The sequence below is a fragment of the Acomys minous genome (genome assembly GCF_964271855.1).
Source record: "Acomys minous genome assembly, chromosome: 2".
NCBI lineage: Eukaryota > Metazoa > Chordata > Mammalia > Rodentia > Muridae > Acomys > Acomys minous.
In genome coordinates, this window is record NC_140484.1 from 114,803,300 (window position 1) to 114,829,710 (window position 26,411).

The window sequence follows — 26,411 nt, forward strand, 5'->3', positions numbered from 1 at the left end:
GGCCTCACGGGGGATAGAGCGAGCCTGGCTCTAGGAGCTTCTACCTAGACATGATAAGGATCACTCCTGGCCGTAATTTGTTGGCTAAAGTACAGAGGAGTTCAGCAGAGTGGAGGAATAAGGAATAGATATTGCTCAACTCTTAACACAGCTTATCACAATTTTAATTAAAATTAACTTAGATAATTAAAAATTAACTTAGAAGACTTTGTATTGACACTTCATACTCTGTTTTCCAGGAGCATGGTATTTTCCGAGTCAGTCTTCTAGTCTCCTGTAGAGGTCAGTGGTCACACAACTGAGTCATAGGCAGAATTCCCCCTGGGAAAGTTTTAAAAGACTTCAGGGCAAGGGGCCTAGCTCCTCAGGAGCCTGTGGTATGGTCAAGGTTTTCAGAGCCACAAATATAAGTCTCATCTCCTATTGCCTGTTTAGTTTGTTTTTATTGTTACTGAGTGTGTGTTGTGTTGTGGTAGAGCTTGCTTTGCTTTTTGTTGTAGAAAATTTCAGACAAGTAGAATGAACCCAGGGTAAACCCAGCACGCCAACACCTGTTTCAAGACTCATGCAGCTCGTAACCAGTCGCAACCAGTCTTGTTCCTTTTGGAGACCACTCCACTCCCCACATCCTCTCTCAAAGGTTATTTCAAAGCAAGCCCCCAACCAGCTGGCCGGGTCATCTGTGACTGTTTCAGTGTGCCGTGATACACTCTGAAAAGTTTTTTTTAAAGGATTTTATTTATTTTATGTATATGAGTGTTCTACCTGCATGTGCACCTGCATGCCAGAGGAGGGCATTAGCGGGTATAGATGGTTGTGAGCCACCATGTGGTTGCCGGGAATTGAACTCAGGACCTTTGGAAGAGCAGACAGTACTCTAAACCACTGAGTCATCCCCCCAGCCCCTCTGTAAAGTTTTAACTTGCTTGGACTAACACCACCACCATAACTGGTGGTGTATTTAGCAGAAAATTATTTTCCTACAATTACAGAACCAAGAGTCTGCATTTACGGTGTCTCTCCGTGGCTTGTAGATGGCCACCATCTTGTTGTGTGCCTTCATGATCTTCTCACAGTGCTTTTGTGGTGTACATTTCTGCATCCTAATCAGCGCTGTTGTGTTAGGGGCTGCCCAGACCACCCCATTTTAGCATAGCTATGCCTTTGAAAAGACTGGTATGCTGAGGTACTGGAGGTTAGCGCTTCAGTGTGTGAATCTGGCCGGGGAAGGGAACGGGACACCATTTTTCTCATAGCCAGAACGTGAGCACAATATATCATCTCAATTAAAACAGCACCCCTTGAGTTCACACAAGAGCAGTTTACTTCTTCCAATCGTATTCTGCCCCGTCCCCCATGTACAGGTTGCTCACTCAGTTGAGAGCCCACGTCAAGACTATATATTTTGCAATTGGCTGATGTGGTTCACATATCGCTCTTACATCCCTTCGCCTCCCACTTTTACCAGATTCCTCAGCGAGCCGTCGTCATGTGGGCGTGGCTTGCTGCGATCTTGAGGGTGGAAATCTTTGGATCTTTGGATCCCCAGGATATGCCACACAGCCCAGGAGTCAGACTTCCTGGTGTGTGTCATCTCCCCCCACCTCCCCCCCACCCCCATCAGCACCAGGCATGGGCCCCAGCAGTCTCTGAGAGCCAGAGTGACTTGGGCCTGCTCACCTCCAGGAAGCCCAAGTTCTTTGGAAGTCCATTTCATGGCCCTCAGCTAGCGTCTCCCATCATTTGAGTCTCTACCAAGATGTCAGTGTTCTGTGAGAGCCCTTCATTGACTCCCTCCCTGTAAGTCATGTGACGCCATCCACACCACCTGGTCTTCTCTCCAGCGCCCCTAAACAGTCTCCATATTTGGTTTTCCAAGACAGGGTTTCTCTGTGTAGCCCCGGCTGTTTTGGAACTTTCTCTGTAGACCAGATTGGCCTTGAACTCAGAGATCTGCCTGCCTCTGTCTCTCAGGTGCTGGAATTAAAGGTGTGCACCACCACTGCCCAGCTGCTCTTCACAGTTTTCAAAATGATTTATCAACCTGTTTAGCTTTTGTCTCTCTGTCCCAAAAGTCCACTGCACTAGAGCCAGTCTTTGTAACTCCTGCTGTGACTCCCGGTGTTTTTGTAGAGGGGGTTTGGTGGGAAGGTTTTCAAGACAGGGTTTCTCTGTGTAACCTTGGCTGCCCTGGACTCATTTTCTAGACTAGGCTGGCCTTGAACTCACAGCTCTCTGCTTGCCTCTGCCTCTGCCTCTGGGATTAAAGGCATGCGCCACCACACCCGGCAACTCCCGGTGTCTTAAAGGCCCTGTCCCTCACAGAGTGTTAAGTGCTGGCTTAGGACTCTGCTGATACATGTGAAAGACAGTGTGTGAGGATAAAGGAGCACCATAGGTGAGAGTAAGTCAAGCAGGTGTGCCTGGGAGCTATGTGGCTTTTCCCTGGGTGACAAACTCACCCCTATAGACCTGAGGCCAGCCTTTCCCCTCACTGTGAAAACCCTTTTGTCTTTTCGAACATTGAGGAGAAAACAGAAGAGGGCATTGACAGGAGCCCTGTCCTCTGCCCCTTCTGCAGTCCCGCAGGAAGGACAGAAAAGACCTCTTCCTTATTTTTCAGTTTGGAACGCAGAGGTTCCAAAACACAGGTACACTTACCCTGTCCGTGTCATTGGCCGTGGTGAACAGAAGAATTTCCTTAAGTGGGTGACTGCACACTCTTGGGCTCTTTGGCGGCGCTGCCTGTTAAAAAGATAATTCATTAAGGAAAGCTTCCATTGATCTCACACTAATGAGGGCAGACAGTGTACAATTCTGTGGGTTTCTTCATTTGATTCTTCCTGCCTCTGGGATAGCTATTAATTGGAGTCCCTACTTCACAGGCTTAGGGACGTTAAGAGCTGTGCCTTGGGTCATGTGACCAAAGGAGCAGAACCAACTTAATAGTCCCAGCTTAATACCACTTGTGTTCTCTTGCTCATTTCCTATTTGGGGTACTATTCATTAGAATCGTAGAGTTTAGAGAAACAAGGGCATCTGAGCATTTCCAAGTCTCAGGTTGGTGATGGTGGGCAATTTATTAGTGACTATAACTCTCAGGCCATGTGCCATATGCTGGGGACTGCCCTGGGTACTTTATATGCCACGTTAAGTCAGTTGTCCTGTTAAAGAAACCGAAGCCCAAGCACGACTGAATAACCAGCTGTAGATGGCAAAGCTGAGGTGTAGGTTTTAAACCTAGACAATGTAGCCATCTGCTGGAGTCCCTGCCCCGGAACACTCGCCATGCATGAGCGACCTCTAAGTAGAAATGGCTTGCAGTCAGATGCATTTTAGACGGGTGACCAAAGGGCATCCAAGAGCTTCTCAGAGGCACAGACCTGGGCCTGGTGGCTGGAGTCTGTCTTTCTTTGTCCACCATCCTCTGGTATCTGGAGTGGAACACAGCTGAGAGTCTGAGCCGCTGCCTTCAGGACCCTATACAGAACATCTCGCTACTTTGAGCAGACGAGGAGTGCATAGCCACAGTCGGTCTAAGGGTTTTTGTTTCTGTTTTTGTTTTTGTCAGATTTATCCAAAAGAGAGTGTTCACTATTGACAACCTTCTTAGGACCAGGTCTTATTTTTTAACGGGTGTAGATAGTGTTTCTTATCCTCCTGCCTCTACTGTGTGACTTACATCTGCTAAGGACCGGCCTGCACAGGGCAAGAGCCTTGGCATCTCAGAAGCCATCAGATGGGGTTTGCATATCTAGCGGAGAGAGCTGAGGAAGACTGGATCTCACTAGTGGATACGGACTAGCAGGAAGGTCACATGTGGGCATAGGGTCCACTTCTTTCGGAGGGCTGGCTTTCCAGATGCATGGCCTTCAGGACTGACCTTCTAGCCAGGGCTGTGTGAGTCACACACCTCCAGTTCAAAGCTACTATGGCTTCAGTATTCAGAGTTAATCTCTGTCTCTCTCTCTCTCTCTCTCTCTCTCTCTGTCTCTCTCTCTCTGTCTCTCTCTCTCTCTCTCTGTGTGTGTGTGTGTGTGTGTGTGCGTGCGCGCCCGCACACGCACGTGTGTACATGTACTTATGGTCTCGTACACACTTAATAAGTGTTCTACCACTGAGTTACATCTCTAGGCCTGTAATCAATTTTTTAAGTTAGTACAAATATAATCTTTTGTTGCAGTACAGGCTGTATTCAATACACTTTAGCCTTTTTGAAAAAAATCATTTTCTCTTTATTTTACGTGAACAAGTCTTTTATCTACATGTATGTAAGAGTACTGTGTGCATGCCTGGTGCCTACAGAGGCTGGAAGAGGGTCAGATCCCTTAGAACTTGAGTTATAGGCTGGGCATTGGTGGCGCATGCTTTTAATCCCAGCACTCGAGAAGCAGAGGCAGGCGGATCGCTGTGAGTTCAAGGCCAGCCTGGTCTACAAAGTGAGTCCAGGACAGCCAGGGCTACACAGAGAAACCCTGTCTCAAAAAAACAAAAATGCAAAACAAAACAAAAAGAACTTGAGTTACTAGACTGCCATGAGTCACTGTGCGGCTGCTGGGAACCTATCTGGGTGCTCGCAAGAAGAGCAAGTGCTCCTAGCTGATAGGCTGAGGGGCATAACAGCTCAGTAATAGAGCATTTGCTTTGCGTACATGAGGCCCTGAGTTCAAGCCCCGGCTAAAGGGGATAGGGGCTTCTACTTGAGTTCAGTATGCATCGTAGATTTTCAGTGTGGTGAGCGGCAGGTCTACGGACTGAACTTGGGCTCTTGTACATGCCTGGCAAATGACCTACTATTGAGTGATATCCCCAAGTTTCTCTTTAGTTTTTTATTTTATTTTATTAATGTATTCAGATTACAACTCAATTGTTATCCCATCACTTGTATCCTCCCGTTCCTCCCTCCCTCCTGCTTTCACCCTACTCTCCTCCCCTAGGTCTATGACCAAGGGGGATCTCCCTTCCCCCACTAATGGTCATAGGCTATCAAGTCTCATCTTGGTAGCCTGCTTATTCTTTCTTTGAGTGCCATCAGGCCTCCTCACCCAAAGGCGGTCATCAAATATGATGGAGCACCAGAGTTCATTTCAGAGTCAGTGCCCGCTCTCCACATAACTGTGGAGAATGTCCTATCCATTGGCTAGGTCAGAGTAGGGGTTTGATGCTTACTACTTGTATTGTCCTTGATTAGTGCAATAGTTTGAGCAAACCCTCCCGACCCCCACCCACCTTTAGTGTTCTTTACTCTGACACAGGGTCTCCCTAAGATGCCCAGGCCAGCCTTAAGCACATTTTGTAGCCCGAGCGGACCCCAAACTTGTGATCCTTCTGTCTTATCCCTCCTAGTAGCTGGGGTCACGGGCCTGTGTCACCACACTTGACTCTGCAGCCTTCTATTAAAAAAAGAAAAAGATGTTACCTTTTAAACTCCCACGTCTAAAGGTGTTCCAGGTTTACAGAGAAATAGCAAAACCATGACACAGTCCCCATGGGTCCTCAGCCCGTCTCCTAATGTCAACATTTAGCCACAGCCCAAGCACTGATAGCTTAGCTCCCTTTGCAAGCATTCTCTCCCCTTGAGACTATCTGACCTTGTCCTTTCTTCTGGTTCATGCACCTTCCTCTCCGCAGCCCACTCGACTTTTACTTACAGCGTCGCCTTAGGTTCTTCCACTGGGCAAGGCGCCTCAGTCTTCTTGTCTTTCCAGCCTTGAGACTCGTGATGAGGATTTACTGTTTATGGGTGGATGTCTTGTAGATGTGTTTGCTTGTATGTAGAAAATGGATCCTGGCTGTCCTGTAACTCATTCTGTAGACCAGGCTGGCCTCGAACTTGCAGAGATCCTACGGCCTCTGCCTCTCAAATGCTAGGATTAAAGGCAGGCACACAGCACCCAGTTTTGATGTTTTGCAGATTATTTTAAACTATGAAATATCAATTCAAATAAATTACATTAACTAATCAGGCCAAAAGTAAAACATGAACCTGTTAGGGTAACTGGTACCACCTACAAGAGTTGAGTTGCCAAAATACTTTTTTCCCCAAGACTTTTAATTTATTATTTGTGTGTACATCCATGTGCATGTGCAAGCAAGCAAAGAGTAGGGCAGAGAGAGATCAAGACAGACTGAGCTTATGTGCACCACGTTTGTGCTAGAACTCTTGGTGACCAGAAAGGGACATCAGAGCCCCTGGGTCTGGGCTTAGTTACATGCAGTAGGGAGCCATCATGTGGGTGCTGGGAACCAAGCCTAGGTCTGCTGCAAGGGCAGTAAGCACTTCTAAGCACTGAGTCATCTTTCCAGCCTCCACACTGTCTTTTAAATGTCTCCTTGCTACACTGGATCAGGTTAGCCATCACCCTGCTGTGTGTATGCAAATCACTAACACAGAAGAGGAAGGAAGATGGAGACGTTTTTGTGATGATTTTTTAAGTACGTTATTGTAAAGAGCCTCATCTACCATCGGAGCCCTCCGTGATCCACATGTTGGCGGATTCTTCATTGACTACAATTCATTTTCTAATCCAGGCCAGGTTTAGAATATGATGGTGTCCCCTCCCGTGCCCACCCACCTCATGATGCTATAAGAGGCCACTAAACCAGGAAGCTCTGTTCCCTCTGTCTTCCTCTGGCTGAGTACATTAGACTCCAATGTAAGTGTTCAAAGTAGATCATGACTGGATTAAGCCCACAACCTAGGATGCACTGGGGAGTGCTTTCCCAGCCAGAGGTCCTCTGGCTCCTATATTTTATTTTTATGCTTAGAAATTTTATGGCCAGAAAGTCAAGAGCCAGTAGTTCTTCCTGTCAGCTCGATCTTGAGTCAAAGACAGAAATAATACAGTTTTAAGTCTCCTCTAAATCACAAAAAAGGAACAAAAATAACCTGTCTTTGGCCCCCATAATGTTTCGGGGGAGGATGGGTCTCCTCAGAACCCAGCGCATTTCTTCTCCTGAAACACCACGCTGGGTGTTTTGACATTGACCGTGGCTCAAACGGTTTAATTGCTTTCTTCTCTGCAAGTTTAAGTAGTGAAGTGGGCTTTTTCCCCTGTTCTCTAAGCTCTGGACCTTCTGGCATGGTGTCGTGCTGAGGGAAAGTGCCTGAAGTGGTAGCATCACACCCTGACATCTTCTATTCCTTGGATAAGAAGCATTTCAGTATCCTGCTGAGTCTAACGTGGATTATTTGTTTGCTTGCTTGTTCTTAATGTACATTGGCACCTTCAGAAACCTTGACTTGCCTAGAGGGTAGCATCAGTCTTGGATGGGAGAAAGGCCCTGTGCCTAGTGTAACCATACAATTTAGGGACCTAACGAGACACTTTGGAACATCAAAGGAGAGCTTACCAATATCCATATCTGAACAGCAGACTTGCTTCAGGACTCTGACAGTGTGGGACTCTCAGCCACCTGACTTGTGGCATCCACAGAGGTCACCCATAATCCAGGGCGCCTGCCAGGATTAAGGCTGCAGTTTAAGAAAATTTACATTTCCCTTCTTTGGTCATACGAGACAGGGTGTTGTATAGCCCAGGCTGACTTCAAACTTGCTTTGTAGCTGAGGCTTACCTTGAGCTCCTCACTCTCCTGCCTCACCTCCTGAGTGCTGGGATTGCAGGTATCCACCACACCCAGCAGATATGTTGGTTTTCCTTCCCTGTTCTCTTTCTTTCTTTCTTTCTTTCTTTCTTTCTTTCTTTCTTTTTTTCTTTCTTTCTTTCTTAGTTTCAGGTTTACTTTAATTCCAGCACTCCGGAGGCTGTGTGTTCGAGGCCAGCCTGGTCTACAAAGAGTTTGCAGGACAGCCAGGGCTACACAGAGAAACCCTGTCTCAAACAAACAAACAAGCAATTCAGGTTTATTGTATGTATATGAGTGTTTTACCTGCATGTATGTATGTGTAGCACATTCATGCCAGGTGCATGTGAAGTTCAGAAAAGAACATTGGATCCCCTGGAACTGGAGTAATGGGTGGCTGTGAACCACCACGTGGGTGCTGGGAACTGACCCAGGGTCCTCTGGAAGAACAACCAGAGCTTTAACTACTGAGCCATCCAGCCCTTTTCTCTTTCTTTCTGTCTTTCTTTCTTTCTTTCTTTCTTTCTTTTTTTTTTTTTTTGTGTGTGGGGGGTGTTTTTGGTTTTTTTCAAGACAGGGTTTCTCTGTGTAACCCTGGCTGTCCTGGACTCACTCTGTAGACCAGGCTGACCTCAAACTCACAGATATCCACCCGTCTCTGCCTCCTGAGCGCAGGGATTAATCCTTTTCTTTTCATAGTATTGGGCCTCAAACTCTGGGCTTTGCGCCTACTATTGCCAGGCAAATATCCTGCCCCTGAACTCTATATACCTTTGCCCGAGACAGTAGACTTGAAGACATCTCTATTTCGTCTCCATTGTCCAGCCCATCTTATAACCTTTTTTTTTTCTTCTCCATCTTATAATCTTTGATTGGATCATCAACCTAGATGTTTCTGTAAACTTGTCATGGCCGCCAGTTTCGCTGACGCAGGCTCCGTTTGGGATTGTGTTAAATCCAGAGCGACAATGTGATTGTCTTGCCTCTGCTTAAAGAGCCGAGCCTTATATTTTTGGGGGGGTGGTGGTGGTGGTTTCGAGATAGGGTTTCTCTGCGTAGCCTTGGCCATCCTGGACTCACTTTGTAGACTAGGCTGGCCTCGAACTCACAGCGATCCACCTGCCTCTGTCTCCCGAGTGCTGGGATTAAAGGCTGCGCCACCACGCCCGAAAGAGCCGAGCCTTATAATGGCACCAAGTGAGGAGGGATGAGAAGGGAGAGGGGAAGCTCACGCATCTTAGGGGACAGTGGAAGGAGAGGGGAAGCTCACGCATCTTAGGGGACAGTGGAAGGAGAGGGGAAGCTCACGCATCTTAGGGGACAGTGGAAGGAGAGGGGAAGCTCACGCATCTTAGGGGACAGTGGAGGGAGAGGGGAAGCTCACGCATCTTAGGGGACAGTGGAGGGAGAGGGGAAGCTCACGCATCTTAGGGGACAGTGGAGGGAGAGGGGAAGCTCACGCATCTTAGGGGACAGTGGAGGGAGAGGGGAAGCTCACGCATCTTAGGGGACAGTGGAGGGAGAGGGGAAGCTCACGCATCTTAGGGGACAGTGGAGGGAGAGGGGAAGCTCACGCATCTTAGGGGACAGTGGAGGGAGAGGGGAAGCTCACGCATCTTAGGGGACAGTGGAAGGAGAGGGGAAGCTCACGCATCTTAGGGGACAGTGGAAGGAGAGGGGAAGCTCACGCATCTTAGGGGACAGTGGAGGGAGAGGGGAAGCTCACGCATCTTAGGGGACAGTGGAGGGAGAGGGGAAGCTCACGCATCTTAGGGGACAGTGGAGGGAGAGGGGAAGCTCACGCATCTTAGGGGACAGTGGAGGGAGAGGGGAAGCTCACGCATCTTAGGGGACAGTGGAAGGAGAGGGGAAGCTCACGCATCTTAGGGGACAGTGGAGGGAGAGGGGAAGCTCACGCATCTTAGGGGACAGTGGAGGGAGAGGGGAAGCTCACGCATCTTAGGGGACAGTGGAGGGAGAGGGGAAGCTCACGCATCTTAGGGGACAGTGGAGGGAGAGGGGAAGCTCACACATCTTAGGGGACAGTGGAGGGAGAGGGGAAGCTCACGCATCTTAGGGGACAGTGGAAGGAGAGGGGAAGCTCACACATCTTAGGGGACAGTGGAAGGAGAGGGGAAGCTCACACATCTTAGGGGACAGTGGAAGGAGAGGGGAAGCTCACGCATCTTAGGGGACAGTGGAAGGAGAGGGGAAGCTCACACATCTTAGGGGACAGTGGAAGGAGAGGGGAAGCTCACACATCTTAGGGGACAGTGGAAGGAGAGGGGAAGCTCACACATCTTAGGGGACAGTGGCTGAGGAGCAGGGCCTAAGCGCACTTCAGGACAGGCGGCAGCGCATCATAAGCTCCTGGTAACAGCCCAGTATGTGAGCCTGCAGAGATGCTGGAAGGATTCCGTTCTTTCAGAGATTAGGACTAAGGCAAGCTAACTTCATTCTGCAGCTGTTTTCTCCCTTGGTGACTCATCTTGGGTAGCTTTCCTTTGGCTTTAAGAAATGATTCATGTACCTTTCCCATGAAAGTGACAGGGGCTGCTGGGCCCCAACCACCCGCTGTCAACTTAGTGGGACAGATACCCAAGTGTTGATTTCCCGCCCTCTGCACAGTGGCACTGACCAGTGTGTGTGTTTTCAGTGCACATGATTCAGCCTCTGTTCTTACTCACTTCCCATCCGGTGGCATAGCCACCAAATGCCAGGCCCATGCCTGGCATAGAGCACGCGGAGATGACTCAAGTGCTCCCTGCACAGGAACACCATGTCTCTGAGTTCGTATATTTTAGCCTGCTTAGTCATAGTAGGGATATGACTTTTGGGTTTGGGTTTGTTTTTTTAAGATAGGGTCTCATGTAGTCCAGGCTGCCAGATAACTCTGAACTCTGTCCCTTCTGCCTCCACTCCTAAGTGCTAAAGGTACAGTCATGTACCACCTCACCCAGTTTATGTGGTACTGCAGATTAAACCCAGGGCTTACTGCATGTTAGACTAGCCCTCTCCCTGCTGAGCCCTGGCCCAGGAATAGCTTTTGAAATAGAAGCTTTCAGAGAGTCTTTACTTTGTCTTTTCATGGGGAAGGAAGCGTGAAGAAAAGGCAACAGCTCTCTGCCCATTCTCTTCCCAACACGGCCCTGTCTTCTTGTGTGACTCATCTCTCCACCGCCAGGCTAATGGCTCCTATTTCATCCTGTGAGATTGGATGTTTAATCTTGTTATTGCTGCTAATCCCAGAAGGATCAAATACATAGACCCTCCTTAAAGTCCCCCCACTGTGGACATGCAGATTACTGCAGTGCTTAGTGAAAGAAGCCAGGGTGGGCCTAAGAGCATTAGGATCTGACTGCAGGTGGAGTTCCCAGCACCTCCAGGAAGCCAGTCCTGGCACTAGGCAGACACACACCATGACTACCTTTCCCTTGCCTGGGATGGGTGGCTGCTCTTCACAGGCAACCAACAGTTTATCCAGCACCCGGCAGAGCCAGACCTTTATCAAGATCAGATGTGCTTCCATTTCATGAAATGAAGGTTCCCAGAGAGCCTACACCATTAGCTGTAATTGCTCCTCGGCTGTGTAGCAAATCCACGCTTTGTGACTGTACTGGGTCTCAAGTAATTAGGTTCAAATCAAAGTACTGCAAGAAGGCTCAGAGGAGAAGACAGGCAGCCTTTAACAGTGGCCAGTTCTCCCCGCCAGTACAGTTGCCTCTGTAGGTTTGGGGTACAGGGCAGAAGACTTGGGTTGCAGACACAAGTCCCAAAGGCCAGCGGACCGGCTCATTTGCTATGTGGGGGAGGACACGTGGCCTCAGTCAACAGTTCCACAACAGTGTGCCTCCCCTCTTCCATCTCCCCGCTTAGGTCATGCCAATTTAGCATCCTTTGAAGCATCTGGGCCACAGGTGCAGCGGGGAACCAGATCAAGGGCATTGCGATGGGGTTTATAACCTCACAGCAGCTCATCCCACAGTAGAACACAGCATAAAGATATGAGTAACGAGCCAAGGACGCTATTAGGCAGAAATCCAAAGAAATGGTAGAGAAGTAAGGATTCTTGTAACAGTTTAAATGAATCCCCTCAGAACCATTCCTTATGCAAATAATGTCCCCAGCATAAACTGCTGTCCTGGCATTACTGATGTGTCGTCTCTTCAGCAGAGATGAAACTGGCCTCGGGGATCTCTATTTGGCTGGATTTTTAAGCTAGCTGGATTGTTTTTTTTTTATTATTAAATATGAGACCCACAGTTCTCCCCTTGGTGTCTGCCACAGTTTTCCCTTTTGAGCCTGAGCACACACGTGAGATGGCACCTTTCCTGCTCCCTCCCTCGTTTTGGCCCCTCTGGAAGAAAGCCAGCTCTTCCCTTAGCATTCTTTTTCACGGCAGTACAATGCTTCACGTATGCCCTCTGCTGATGGAAATGGGGTCGTTCCAAGGTCTTCACTGCTACAAACAGCGCTTGCCAAGGACATCTGTGTACATGGATCTCTGCACACATATACAGTTGGCTCTGCAGCATACAGTTCCCAGAAGTGGAATTGATAGGCCAAACCACTGTTTCATTTTGGCTTTTATTTGAGACAGGGCTTGACTATGTAACCCAGGCTGGACCTGAACTCACAGTCCTTCTGCCCTTAGTGTCAGACTTTTTCTGGTTTTCAAAATATGGTCCCACATAGCCCAAGCTGGCCTGGAACATACTATGTGGCCAGTGTTGACCTGGTCCTCCCACAAGCACCTCCCAAGTGCTAGGATTTCAGGAGTATGCTACCGTACCTGGCTCAAGGGGTGGCAAACTTGATGATCTTTTCTGATACAAACAAACAAAAAATAATGTTAGTTGTTCTTTTAATTCAAACTTTCTTACCTATGAATGGCACTGGCCATCTGTCTCCACTAGCCTTTAAAAACAAAAGAAAGAGAACCGAGACTTCCACCCATCTCCCTGATCAACTAGGGTAGTCATTCTCAAAGTGCCAACGTCACCTGACTTCACACTGGAAATGGAGACTCTCGGCCCACCCAGATCCTCTGAAGGAGGAACTCTGGAGTGAGAGCCTTGTAGCCCTCTGTGCAATCTATGTATGTCTCTTAACGTTCCTGAGTTAGTAGGTTTGGGGCCAGGGCCCACGCAGTGGACCACACTGTGCCAGCACATCACTTGTTTTTTTGGTTTGGTTTGGTTTTTCGAGATAGGGTTTGTCTGTGTAGCCTTGCCTGTCCTGGACTCACTTTGTAGACCAGGCTGGCCTTGAACTCACAGCGATCCGCCTGCCTCTGCCTCCCGAGTGCTGGGATTAAAGGCATGCGCCACCACACCCAGCATGATGTTTATTTCTTTTTTCAAGCTGAAGAATCAAACCTAGAGCCACATACATGCCAAACAGGCACTTCTACCGCCGAGCCCAACCCCAGCCCTTTGCTGTGATATTAACCTCCAGGAAGGTTTTGCAGTTCCCTCTTCACAAAGGAACATTACCACAAAGCAACTGTGCATATGTGAAGTTTGACTTTGAATCTGGGTGTGGTGGCTCATACCAGTAAGATCTCCACTTGGGAGACTGAGGCAGGAGGATAGAGACAACTTGGGCTACCTAGTGAGTTCCAGGCCAGTCTGGGATAGGAAGAGAGTGGAAAAGGTACAGGAGGAGGAAAGCTGTTTGTTTTCTTTAGGGGTTGGATGGATCTGCAGGGAGTGGCTGGTTACTGTGACCTCACTGGCCCCTGAGGAAACCTAGCATTAAGGATGTGTGGAAAGTTGTTTACTTTAGATGCTTCTAAAAGGCTGAGAAGCGCCCCCATCTGTTGCAGGTTGCTTACTGCATGTAGAAAGGGAAGGAAACCTGCAAAGAGATGACCCAGAAATAGATGAAAGCATACCTCAAAAAAAGCCTTTCTCATATAGTTCAGAGCAGGTGATTTTGTTGTTGTATGTTGTGTGAGACATGGTCTAGAAATCACTACATAGCACAGGCTGTCCTCTATTTCAAGCAATCCTTCCTCAACACGCACACACACACACACACACACACACACACACACACACACACACACACGGTGCTGAGTAACAGAGGTGTACCACCAGGCCTGCTTTATTTTGTTATTTCTGTTTTGAGTCAGGGTCTTGCTGTATTGCCCCAGCTGGCCTACAAGCCTGCCTCGGCCTCCCAAATGCTGAGATGACCTGAGTGACCCATGATGCCCAGACAAAATCCTTCTTCTTTAGAGATATAGTCCTTAGGCCTGGTGGCGCACATGGACCACAGAGGGGAGCCTCTAAAGAACGTCCATGCCCTTCAGGTCCCACCCCAGGCATTCTGTAACAGGCTAGGAGACCCTCTCTCAAGGCAAAAAGATGAAAACAGTAGATGTCTTAGTTTGCTTCCTGTGATGAAACACCATAACTAAAAGCACATTGGGGGAGGAGAGGGTTTATTTCATCTTATAATTGCCAGGTCACAGTCCAAACAGGAACCTGGATGCGGGAACTGAAGCAGAGACCATGAGGCTACTTTCCTTTTTTTTTTTTTTTTTTAACAACCCAAGGCCACCTGCCTAGGGGTAGCGCCACCCATAGTGGGCTGGGCCCTCCCACATCAATCACTAGTCCAAAAACAAAAAACAAAAATTCCCCCTCAGACTTGCCTACAGCTAAGCCTGGCAGAGGCATTATCTCAATGACGGTTCCCTCTTCCCACATGACTCCAGTTTGTGTCGAGCCAGCACAGTTAGAAGGGAGTTGTTCTAGGCTCCAAAAGCGCTGCCCCCACATGACTCGCCAATTCTGGGAGCTACTGTTAGATCAACTAGGGACCTCAACCCGTGCAGGTCAGCAGTGTATATCCACACTTTCCCATGCTGGCATTTGTGGTGTGTACTTCTGCTAGCCTCCAGTAGTTTCTCTGCGAGGTGTTACTCTTAAATCAGCTCCCTGCAACCTCCGCCTATAGCTGTGCAGCAGCATCTCTCTCAGCAGAGCTACAGAGGCAGAGCTCAGTGCTGCCAGCTTCCCAGAGGACAGCGCTGAGGTCATTCCTCCTGGGCAGACCAGGCCCGAACAGCCTCTCCATTCACTCGGCCCCTCTGCGTGGTCCTGAATGAGTTGTCCTCCCTTGCCACCCTATCCCAAGTGTCACCAAGAACACTTGACTGAGCCCCGTAGAACATCCCAGGTGTCCCTCTGGACTGGAGTTCATTTTCTTTCCCTCCCCAGAGTTGACAAGCTCCAGTAAATAACATCCTCTGGGTTCTTAATGCTATGAGTCATTGCATGCATGAGTGTAACGCCCCAATCTGTAGCTAAGAAGCTAATCAATCCCCAAAGGGCTTAACTCTTTTTTCTTTTCTTTCTTTTTTTCCTTTCTTTTCTTTTCTTTTCTTTTTTTTTTTTTTTTTTTAGACAGTGTTTCTCTGCCCTGGCTGTCCTGTACTTGCTTTGTAGACCAGGCTGGCCTCGAACTCGTGGCAATCCACCTGCCTCTGCCTCTCGAGTGCTGGGATTAAAGGTTTGCACCACCACACCCAGCCAGGCCTAACTCTTGCTTGTATTTATATCTGTGGATTAGCATAGCTGCTTACGCTCACCTTGAAGATCAATTTGGGTGCCCGTGAGCATCCAAACCAGTTAAGTCACAGCCCACCTAAAGGAGCTTGCAAATGGATTTGATGTGTGTCCGTCTGCTCACAGACACTAGTAATGCCCCACTGTTTCTCGTTCAAGGGAGCATCTCTCACGTAGCTAACAGGCAATACCTATCTACCTAGCTGTTCTCTCTCAACATGCATGCACACATGCCTCCTTCTTCCAGTGCGCTGGCACCCCATTAGTAAAGCCCCAGCTTGCATTTTCTTCAGTGTTTGTTGCATGTGAAATGATGGGGTGACCACACCCTTTTTGCCCGCAGGCTGCACATGGGAGTTCGGAGCCATGGTGAACTACATCAGGAAGACATATCCCCAGACCCAGCTGGTCGTCGTGGGCTTCAGCCTGGGTGGTAACATCGTGTGCAAATACTTGGGGGAGACGCAGGCAAACCAGGAGAAGGTCCTGTGCTGTGTCAGTGTGTGCCAGGGATACAGCGCGCTGAGGTGAGTCGCCTGCATCACACACACACACACACACACACATTCTCATTGGTTCCTTTAGTACTTGTTTATAGAGCTAAGCCAAGACAGCAGGCCAGGTCCAGGAAGCACCTGCACACTGAGCAGAAGTTTCCAACTCTTAGACTCAACAGTAGTTTAGGATCAGACCTGTAATTGGCTCACCAAAGCCAGTGTACTAGCTGCCACTTCTCTAGGGAGCCTCAGATTATGTCTGTGTTTCTGGAGTATGGCAGAATTACCAGTTAACAAGAGAACATAGGAAACAGCAGTAGCTGGCCCCTGGGCTTTGTGACCCCCACATCCCTCAGTCCGGCAGGAGCATTGACTCTCAGATGGTATCTGAAGGGACTGGTGGAAGTTATCTGAGCAGTGTCCTCACCTGAAGGATTTGTCTCTCAGGCATCCTAGCCAGCCTTCCAGAGAGGCCGGCAAAATGGCTCAGTGAGTAAAGGCGCTTTCTGGGTCATCCTGGTGACCCAAGTTTGATCACCAAAAACCCCACATAAACTAGAGATAGCCAAAATCAGCTCCACAAAGTTGCCCTCTGACCTCCCTGTGTGTCATGGCATGTGCACCACACACATCACCATACACACAGTGATAAGTAAGATTTACAACAAAAGGATCATGTTAGAAAAAAGCTCAGCCTGGAGGAGCCCTACATCTGGAAAGTCTCATTCAGTGAGGCCCAGGAATCTGCCTTTGGGACCATTTCATAGGCAACTCCATGTTAAAAGGCTTCCAGACTCCTTTTATCTTGGCTCAATGAGAAATCTCCAATTCCCAGGTCGTGGTCACAAAGAACCAGAGCTGGCCAGAATCCATCCTGTTGGGCCACTTGGATAAGAAAAAGATAATCGGTGGCCAGCCTTCCACCAGGTCTGAGGGAGCAGGGCCCAGAGATGTGGGGTCCTCCCTGCTTTCACCCAACCCGACAGTTGGTCTAATGGTCAGCATCTGTCATCTTCGGTGTTAGAAACCACTAGATACCCTAACTTCAGTGCAGCAAACTTGCTGTGAGTGCTAGCCTAGTGTGCAGAGAGCACTGGGTTTTATAAATAGGAAGTTTGTGACAAATTTGTCCTCTTCCCCCCCTCACCCTTCACTCCCCCATCCTGTCCTCTCCTCCTTCCTCCCCCTCTTCTCTCTGCTCGCCTCCCTCCTGTCCACTCAATACCCCAGTCTTACAATAACAAGTTTCCCTGCATTTTACAGCAACAGCGCCATCTGCTGTCACAGATCAGCATCACAGTTAGCAAAGCAAGGGGTTCAAATAAGACAGAAAAGACTGCCTAAGGTAGAAACCTAGGATCTATAAGGTGTTTTTCCTTCGCCCCTTCCCTGAGACCTCTAAGAGTTGCATACACACAATTGCCTGTTGTCACATGAGCCTCATACAATAGGAAGAAAAGGGTGGGCCGGTTCTCTAGCATGTGATTGACACTTGGCCGAAGCCTGCGGTCCTCCTTTTAGAATCCTGTAGCAGCTCAGAGAAGTGTGTTGACTCTCTGAACAAGAGGTAACAGGAGTCAAAGGTTGAGAGAGGAGGAACCAAGCCAATCAACAGGTTGTGGCTGGATGGCTGAAAAGGAAGGCATTTGACAAGGGTTCATGCTGTCCCCCCTCTGATGGCCTGGCTAGGGTACAGACGTGATAGTGCCTCCTGACCTTCAGAGGCTTGTTCCTCGCCACTTGAAGCATCACCTTTTGTTTTGTGAACACATCACATACACCTTTATGTTCCTCACTTGGTTTGTTTGTTTGTTTGTTTGTTTGTTTGGCTTAATCAATTGGATTAAAAGATGAATCAGATTCTCATCAGGCCAAGAGGGTGTCAGGTGAGCTACCAACAACCAACTGTGCCTTTCTGGCCCTGGAGGCTTCCTGCGGGGTCATCTTCAAAAGGCCTTGTGGCCTTCTCCCCCAAATGTTTGAACACATCAGAACTGTTACCCTACACAGGGACCAAAACCAGCGTGCCCTCCCCGCACAGCCTGCAGTGGCAGTCATGCTGTCTCATGTGCTGTGCTCGTTCCAGGGCCCAGGAGACCTTCATGCAGTGGGACCAGTGCCGCCGATTCTACAATTTCCTCATGGCCGACAACATGAAGAAGATCATCCTGTCTCACAGGTAGAGAGAGAGACTCTTCTCTTCTGTCTCAGGAGATGCCTTGGTATCTCCCACTAAGGCCAGGCACCTCTTCACATACCACTCTTTACCCTGGTGGAGCAGTCCTGAGGTGGCCCTGTCACTGTTTAGGTGACCTTCCTCCTCAGGATGCTTCTGTGAAGGGCTTCAGGGCTGGGTCTGGCTGGAGGCTCGGAGCAGAACATCAGTGCCTGCTCAGGCCCTTTGAGCAGTGCAGGCGAGCAGGAGTCTGCCAGGGACATCAGGCATGGCTTTGTGATAACTATACCCACTGCTGTTCTCGCTCCCCCCTCCCTAGAACTTCCCTTCCTCTCCAGCTAAATTGGAATGCATGGAAACGCCCAGCTCCCTTTGCCTCTCCACCCCAGTATCCTCATCAGCATCTGCTCACTGAGCCCAGCCCTTCCATTAGGCCCATCGCAGGTCTCCCTTCTCCCACCAAGCTGTTTTTCTAAGGCTTCCCTTGGTCTGTCTGGTGCCTCAGATGTGCTCGGCATGTTTCAGTCCTAGAGCCTGGCACCCAAGGAACACTCAAGAAACAGACTTTGGAGGGTACTTTTGGCATCACCTAAGAAAAAGGCATCCTAAGCAATCAGTTTCTCAGGCATTTAGGTTGGTTGGTTGGGTTGGGGTTTTGGGTTTTTTTTTTTTTTTTGTGAGGGGGTGTGGGTTAGATGTGGTCTCGCTGTGTTGACTAAGTTGGCCCCCAGTTTAGAGCTCAACCAATTGTCCTGCCGCAGCCCCTTGCACACCGAGCCCACAGGCATGCACTCCTGTGTCCACCTCTTTATCTCCTTCCTCCACTCTAGTGCCTAAAAGAGCAATGGCTAGCCTGGCCTAGCCATACACCCTAGGCCGAGCTGAGCTGACAGTGGACGGGCTCCCGTTGTACCTCAGCAAGGCCAGTGCTCACAGCTCCCCAGACTGTAAATCCACCACGCGTGTCCTCAGGTCCTTCTGTCAGATGAGAAAAGAGAGGCTTCTGTCCCCTGTGCTGTGGCAAAGCCAACAATGCCACTCAAGTCCTGTGGTTTGAACATCAGTCACATGCTGGACACTGAACTGGGTGTGGCCCAGCTGACATTCTGGGGGGTCTGGACACTTACTGAGGCTCTCTAGCCAGGCGAGATGAAGTTAGGTTAGCGACGCCAAGCTTAAGTCCTTATGTCTGCACCTCTAGAGTGGACCGTGAGTCCTCCTGGGGGAGATGTGTCTTGTTGAAAGGGTGAGAGTGTTGTTGCCAAGTCCTGAAGGTTCATGATGCAATTGCTACTGAATCGGGAAGGCATGTCAGTTAGTGTGTTTACCATAGAAAGCCAACTGACTGAACTCTTAGGGAAATGTTAAGTTCTGAATTCCATCCTCTGCCACCTTATTTGGGAAAAAGTAAGTCCTAAGGAAGAATGTTGATCTCTTTTTAGAGAGGTTATAAATGGGTACCAGAACACTGCATTTCTGGCATCGGTGTTTCCTACTGCTGAGCCAAACCTCAACGCAAACTCAGTCCTCCCCCCTGCTGCGTGACTGAGAGCACCAGCTTAGAAAGGAAGGCCACCCCACCCGTTGGCATCCCTACCTTCATCACCATGTCCTAAATGGACATTCCTCATAGAAATGACCACTGTATTGAGCCTCTCCTCTCTGCGGATGCGCAGGTTCAAACAGCAGCAGATGGGAACCACAGTCTACCCCGAAAAGGTGTTGTCTGTGCCGAGCTTGTTTGGAGGTTCTAGCAGCAGAGCATAGCCGCTGGGGTACCCTTGACTGAAAACCGTCCTGTTTAGGGAAGGCCAAGCATGCAGCTTCCATAGAGATGCACACAGGGCAGTGAGGAGTGAAGGAGTCTCCGGCCAAGCCAGCCCAGTCACCCTTTCATTTCCTAAACAGTACAATCTAGTCTGGCAGCTGTCTCCACTCCATTCACAAGGTCTTAGGTATTACAGGTATATTAAAGGTGATTAAAACCATGGGAGATGGATGGCATAGTTGCATGCACATCCTAAAGCCAGGTGTGGCGCACATGTTCTTGTTATCCAAGCTACTCAAAAAGTTGAGACAGGAAGATGGCTTATGCCCAGGAGTTTGAGAAGTGCCTGGGTAACACCAAGATACCCCATCCCATCCCACCTCCGTGCTCCACAAAAATCAATCCTGGAGTGTCCATGAGTTTGGATCTCTGAGGAATATCCTAAAACTACTTGCCTGTGAATACCTAGGGTAAGGGTGTATGGATTTTCAGCTAAGACTGGAGAGTTCCTGATTTATCCAGATGCTGAAGGGGATACTGGCTGGCTTCCTTAGCCACACAGACAGCACATAAGGGAAATGAGGACCTGCCAACGATTTGCAGTATCACCATCAGTGGAACCCTGAATCACTGCTTGGCCTGCTGCCCATCACTCTTCCAAAAGGCTCTTCCTAGGCTTCCTCTCCTGTGCCAACTTAAAACCAAGTTTTCAGTTTGTCTTGGTACCCAGAAAGGAAAATAAGACTTCGATGTTCATTTTCCTATACATGCTCATCCTCATAGTGATCCTAAAGGCTCAAAGGCACCAGGCATGGTAGCACATGCTTGTAATCCCAGACTGCGGGAGGTAAAGGGAAGAGGATTGGGAGTCCAAGGTTGTCCTCGACTACATGGGGAATTTGAAATTAGCCTGGAGACCCTGTGCTAATAGGTAGGTAGGTAGGTAGGTAGGTAGAAAGACAGACAGAGAGAGAGAGAGAGAGAGAGAGAGAGAGAGAGAGAGAGAGAGAGAGAGAGCTGGGGCTACAGCTTATAGCAGAAGCAGAAGGCTTTCCTACCAAGCATAAGAATATCTAGGCTCAATTCCCAGTAGTAGCACAGGAAAACAAAAACTAAAATAAACTAAAAGCCAGAAGGCAGTGGCACTCAATGGTGGGCCTGTGGACAGGGCAGCAGGCTCCGCTATGGTGGTCACTCCTCTATGTTGCTTTGTTCACTTCTGTGTCTCCTTCTAGGCAAGCTCTTTTTGGAGACCACGTTAAGAAACCCCAGAGCCTGGAGGACACAGACTTGAGCCGGCTGTACACAGCAACATCCCTGATGCAAATTGATGACAATGTGATGAGGTGAGTCCGCAAGGAATTCTGTAAGGCAAGTGCCAGGCCAGAGGCTGCCAGTCAGCTCTTCCCGGCTCCACTGCCTTGCTCCGCTTGCTTTAGTGGCTTCTTTTTATTTTAATAAGTGTCTATTGCTTAGAGGGAGATCATAGGAAAGCCTCATCTCTTGGAAATAGGAAAAGCGTGTGACTGTTCATCCCACATGGCACAGGCAGCTTGAGCTGGATGGTGAAATGTGCCCACCTAGGAGTCCCCACGTGTACACAGTATGTCCTCTCTACTGGGACTAGTCAGTGCCCCCCAGATCTGCCTTTGCAGTGGAGGGGATATCTTTTGTACGTGGTAATCATGCTTATCCTGACTTTGATGGCTATCAAAAGCAGATGACCAAAGGCCAAGAGACCTGTCTCAGACAACACATGGAGCCATCTCTGGGGGTAGGGATGGGATGAAGATGCAGTCCTGACGCATTCCTCTCATTCATTCAGTCCCTCCCTGGACCCCTGGCATCTATGGTCTCACCTGTGCTGGTGCCGGCACCTTCTAATTGAGGTTGGAAACTTCATTTGCGGACTTGGTCTCAGACCTTGTCACTGTCTTTTACATTTTACAGTCCCTTCATACCTTTAGATGTAGCCTAAAGCAAGCAGGTCCTCCTCAGATAGGTGGCCATTGGCCAGAGGCTGTGCAGTCTCTACTTCCTTTCTTCATAAGACTCTCCTAGCCTTTCACACCAGGTGAACTTGGATGGGTTGGTTACCATTTTCTCAAAGCAAATAGAAACTGTGGGATTGCTAGTATATTTAAAAGACAGACATAAATGATGCCTAGCCATCTTATGATACAGCATGTGAACTGCTGTGGTACCAAATAAGGAAAAACATTCATTTTAATTTCATATAAATGTCCCATCCATCTTCTTAATTTAAGCCCAAAAGAAGCCATCCCTCAATTCTTGTAAAGCTCTTCGTCATTAGTAGCACTGGGTAGTAGTGGTTCCCTAATGAAGTCTCTCTAGCAGCTCCTCACAGAGTTGTCACCAGCAATGCTGGAGGAATGGAATGCCTTGGGGACCTCAGAGGACAGAGTCAAGCAGCCCAGATAGGATCTCTGCACATAGCCTCCCTCCCCACCAGGGGTCCCTAATGGTCCATCCTGAGCCTGACCAAGGTACTTAAGAAGGCTGGAGGTGGAAGAGGTTCACAGCTCTGGGGGAGGCAAGACATCTCAGAGACCTGAATCAAAACAGAGGGTCCACCTCAAGACTAGAGGCCACACCCTGGGAAGGGAAAAAAGGGAGAGGTTGGGGATTTAGCTCAGTGGCGGAGTGCTTGCCTAGCAAGCTCAAGGCCCTGGGTTCAGTCCTCAGCCCTGGGAAAAAAAGAAAAAAAAAGAGAAAGAGAGGCTCAGAGGTCTTCTGGCCAAGGGTAGAGAATCTGGGGTATCTGGGTGTCAGAGCCCCGAGCTGCACCCCCCAGGCCTCTCACAGCACAGGGCTGAGGTGAGCTGCAGGTCGCTCTGGTGGTCTTAAAGAGCAGTTTGTCAGTGAGTCAACTCAACTGCTCCTTAAGTGGACAGAGCTGTCAACTTCAGAGCGCTCTCAAAATTTACCCTCCAACACATGTTTCATTCCAGTGGCTCCAGGGTAACCCTCATGAAAAGAAAGTTCTAGCTCCTGCATGTCTGTGATAAAGGGTTGTTTTGTTGCCTCAAAAGATGCCACAGCCAATGTGATCATTACAGTTCACACTGCCTGAGGTTTCTCCAGGCGAGGGGCGTGTAAGCATTTCTGTGTCAAGTATCCTGGCATCATCAAGGAAGTTCCTGTCTTTGATCCACTTTGCAGTGAAATAGCTAAGGCCCAGGAAACTTGAGCATTTGCCTGAGATAACCTAACCAGAAAGTGGCTGAACCAGGATTCAAATCCAGGTCCTAGCCCCACACTCGTGACCCCATACTCTGCCACCTGCATTCATGTAAGTGTGGGAGCTAGGACCATGGTGAAATCACTGCCTGTGTGGATTCTGCCATCGCAGTGAGTCACTGTGGAAACCAGGGAGGTGTTGGCTCAGTTTTATAACAGATGTTATTTTGCCTTTGTGTATGTGTGTGTGTATGTGCTTGTGTTCCAGAAAGTTCCATGGCTACAACTCCTTGAAGGAATATTATGAAGAAGAAAGCTGCATGAGGTACCTGCACAGGGTGAGTGGCGGCTCCATCTCAGAATCAGTGTCTCCACAGCCAGCTTTGCCCACAGAACAACACGTACCCTTCCTTCCTAAGCTGGAGATGGAAACAAAGCCAGAACCTGCCCAGCATCACTCTGTCTGTCACTTGTCACCGTCTCTGCAACGGCCATACTCTAAACCCCAGTTTACACTCAGACTGGGCTTCTCCCAGGCCTATGAAATTGCTTGTGGCAACTAATTTACCCTTAGGTAACCTTTGACAGTACAATATTGCCTGTTTTCTGGTGTGAGTTTTCATGGGAAATCCATCTGGGTTCCTTTCCACCCTAGACCCTTTCTTGTGGCCATATGTGTCTTATTAGCATGCCATCTAGGACTAACCACCCCACCCCAGCCCACTCCCCACCCCATTTCTTGCCATGATCTGTCAAGCACAGAATATAGCAGTTGAGTTCTGCATTAAAGTGATAGGGAGCATGCCCTCTGAAGCGTGTGAGAGGCATAGGAGCACACGCCTGTAATAACCGGTACTCAGCATGCAGAGAAGTGAGATCGCTGTGAGTTTGAGACCAGCCTGGGGTACATAGCAAGTACCCAGCCAGCCAGAGCTGCATAGCAAGATCACGGCTCAAAAACAAAAAGAAGGCCAGCCAGTGAGCTCAGCAGGCAAGCGTGCTTGCTACCAAGCCTTGTGTTCTAAGTTCAAAACCCAAGGCCCACGTAGTGGAAGGAAAAAATTAGTTCCCCAGTTGCCCTCAGGCTTCACATGCATGAGCGCATACATGCACACAGACACGCAAATACGTATAACAAAAAAGTAAAAACAAAGTGTTTACTGAGTTTGAGGCTAACACAATGCCCATATTTTTACCTGAGCCAGCACTGAGCCTGTCTCTTTCATCCCACTGTGAACCATTGCTCTTTTTTGGTTTTTCGAGACAGGGTTTCTCTGTGTAGCCTTGGCTGTCCTGGACTCACTTTGTAGATCAGGCTGGCCTCGAACTTACAGCGATCCGCTTGCCTCTGGCTCCCGAGTGCTGGGATTAATGCACCATTGCTCTCAATGTACCAACACAGCTCTCCACTTGTCAGTGTCCACCTGTTGGTTTGGCCACCAATCCTCAGCTCATCAGGATGGTTGTGAATTTATAGTCCTGTGGCTGTCTTAGTTATGCGTCCTCCTGAGTCAGCGTCACTCACCCAGGCCTTTGACACAGCAGATTTCCAGGAGAGCACAGCCATTCACTACATCAGGATGGCAGCTCAGAGTGGTCCGAGTGCCCCATCAGCGCCACCTACACTCTAAACCAAAAGGAGGCTCTCACTATCTGTTTTACTAATGTCCATATTGGGCACAGTCCTGCCAAGAGCCCCCTGATGTCCACCAGCCTACTGCTATTTGTTTGTGTGGTTTTGTTGAAATCGGTATTGAACCTAGCTGGGTAACTGCTCTACCACTGAGCCACATCTCTAGCGTTTGGTTTTGGTTTTGGTTTGTTTTTTGAAGGTGTGTGTGTGTGTGTGTGTGTGTGTGTGTGTGTGTGTGTGTGTGTGTGTGTGTGTGTGTGTGTCTTCTAGGCTGGCCTTGATCTCAGAATTCTTTTGCCTCCACCTCCCAAGTGCTGGGATTGTGAGTGTGCACACCTGCCTCCCACTCTGTTTGCATCTTTAAGATTCTTCTAAAAGGTCTCTTTTCCCTTCAGTGGAGTGCACTCCTCTTTTATTTGTTATAATATAAGCTAAAGGAGAGATAGATAGACAGTAGATTGATTGACAGACAGACAGAAAGACAGACACATTATGATGCTGTCATTTTTCTGAGAGGTGTGGCCAATCTGAAACCCTAAAGATAAAGTGCAGTACTATGAGCGTCATTAGTACCGCCCTGTCTGCCCTGAGCACAGGCCTCCTAGGGCACTGGCAGCGTTGTTCCTATGCACCTCCTGCCAGTGGTGATCACAGCAGATTTGTCACTCATCTCCCTGCCAGTGACAGTGCAGCATCCCTAAGGCTCTAATCCAACAAACGGAGCCAGGAGCCTTGCCCTTTGCTTCGGGGGCATGTCTGCAGGTAGCCGGCCTTTAACTCCCGTGTACCTTCTTGCTGCAGATATACGTGCCTCTCATGCTGGTTAACGCAGCGGACGACCCCCTGGTGCACGAAAGCCTTCTAACCATTCCAAAGTCTCTCTCAGGTGAGTTTCTTCCCAGTGTTTCCCCAGCCACCCACGTAGCAGATTACCACCGTAAATTCTGTCCCTGTTGCTGTCCTGTCAGCGCATGGAGACAAGCCTCTTGGGAGAAGGGCAGCTCATGACATAGTCCTAGGTAGCAAAGAGCTCTGGGTAGAACCTTCTAGACTTACATCCTGGTGCGGGAAACAAGACCATATCCTCGAGGCCCATCACCAAGAGAGTACGCTGTAGCAGTGTTGTCTCGGGCCTAGTGTTCCATTAAACGGGAAAACCTGACTTGAGGAGAGATTTAGAACTAAAATTTGCCCTGCTAGGCAAAACGAAACAGAGCTAGTTCTTCTACCTCCAATGACAGCCTTTCTGTCTACCAGGAGGATATAAGCAGCTGAACTGGCAGAGAACACTGCTCATGGAAACGCTGTGCAGACTCTATCCATCCCCTGCTTGACACTACGGGGCAAGCAGAGACAGGGAATGTGAGGGAAGGTCGGGGGTTCTAGTTACTTTGCCTTGGTTTCAGGTCCCTGGGATGTCGTCACCACAGTCCCCTGAGGTTACATTTCCTCTTGTAAATACAGTAGCCCAAAGGAAGAGCTGTCCCCCTCCCGTCCCCAGCTGCAAGAGTAGATAAGATAGCAAAGGAAGGGCTTTACAGAACTTCTGTCCTGCTCTGGAAGAAAGGCCACCATGTGAGAGCTGTGACAAGATAGAAGTTATCTCCCGTCAACTCCCAGCCACCCACGGACTCCCAGCACACACCACACCACAGCCCACTCAGCCACGTGCAACAGCACTTAGCGCCTTCTGAACCAAAAAATAGCATCCCCAGGATTAATGCTATCCCACAGAAATGTACAAAATAGCAACTAGAAAAAAAGGAGTGAGACAAGAAAAAGGCCAGGTCCACTACCCATCCTGCCCCCCCCCCCCAAAAAAAGAACATTTCCTGTTAAACTTGGCTGCCTCTTTTATACAACTCCCCAGTAGCCATGGAGACCAACCTAAACATGGACCCAAAGTCCAGCTTCAGGCCCTCGGCTCTCAGGATAGCCATGTAGTGTATGGCAGTGGGAGCCTGGGCATCTTCTA

General features: G+C 49.0%; 1 protein-coding gene across 1 annotated transcript in view; it reads left to right on the forward strand.

The window, feature by feature from the left end:
• ABHD2 (abhydrolase domain containing 2, acylglycerol lipase) overlaps nt 1-26,411 on the forward strand; it is a 96,061-nt gene that overhangs the window by 63,260 nt on the left and 6,390 nt on the right. The window contains exons 6-10 of the mRNA XM_084773607.1: nt 15,505-15,688; nt 17,745-17,837; nt 20,838-20,948; nt 23,072-23,141; nt 25,238-25,322. Coding sequence (XP_084629733.1) covers nt 15,505-15,688; nt 17,745-17,837; nt 20,838-20,948; nt 23,072-23,141; nt 25,238-25,322 — 543 coding nt within the window. The remainder of the gene's footprint in view (nt 1-15,504; nt 15,689-17,744; nt 17,838-20,837; nt 20,949-23,071; nt 23,142-25,237; nt 25,323-26,411) is intronic.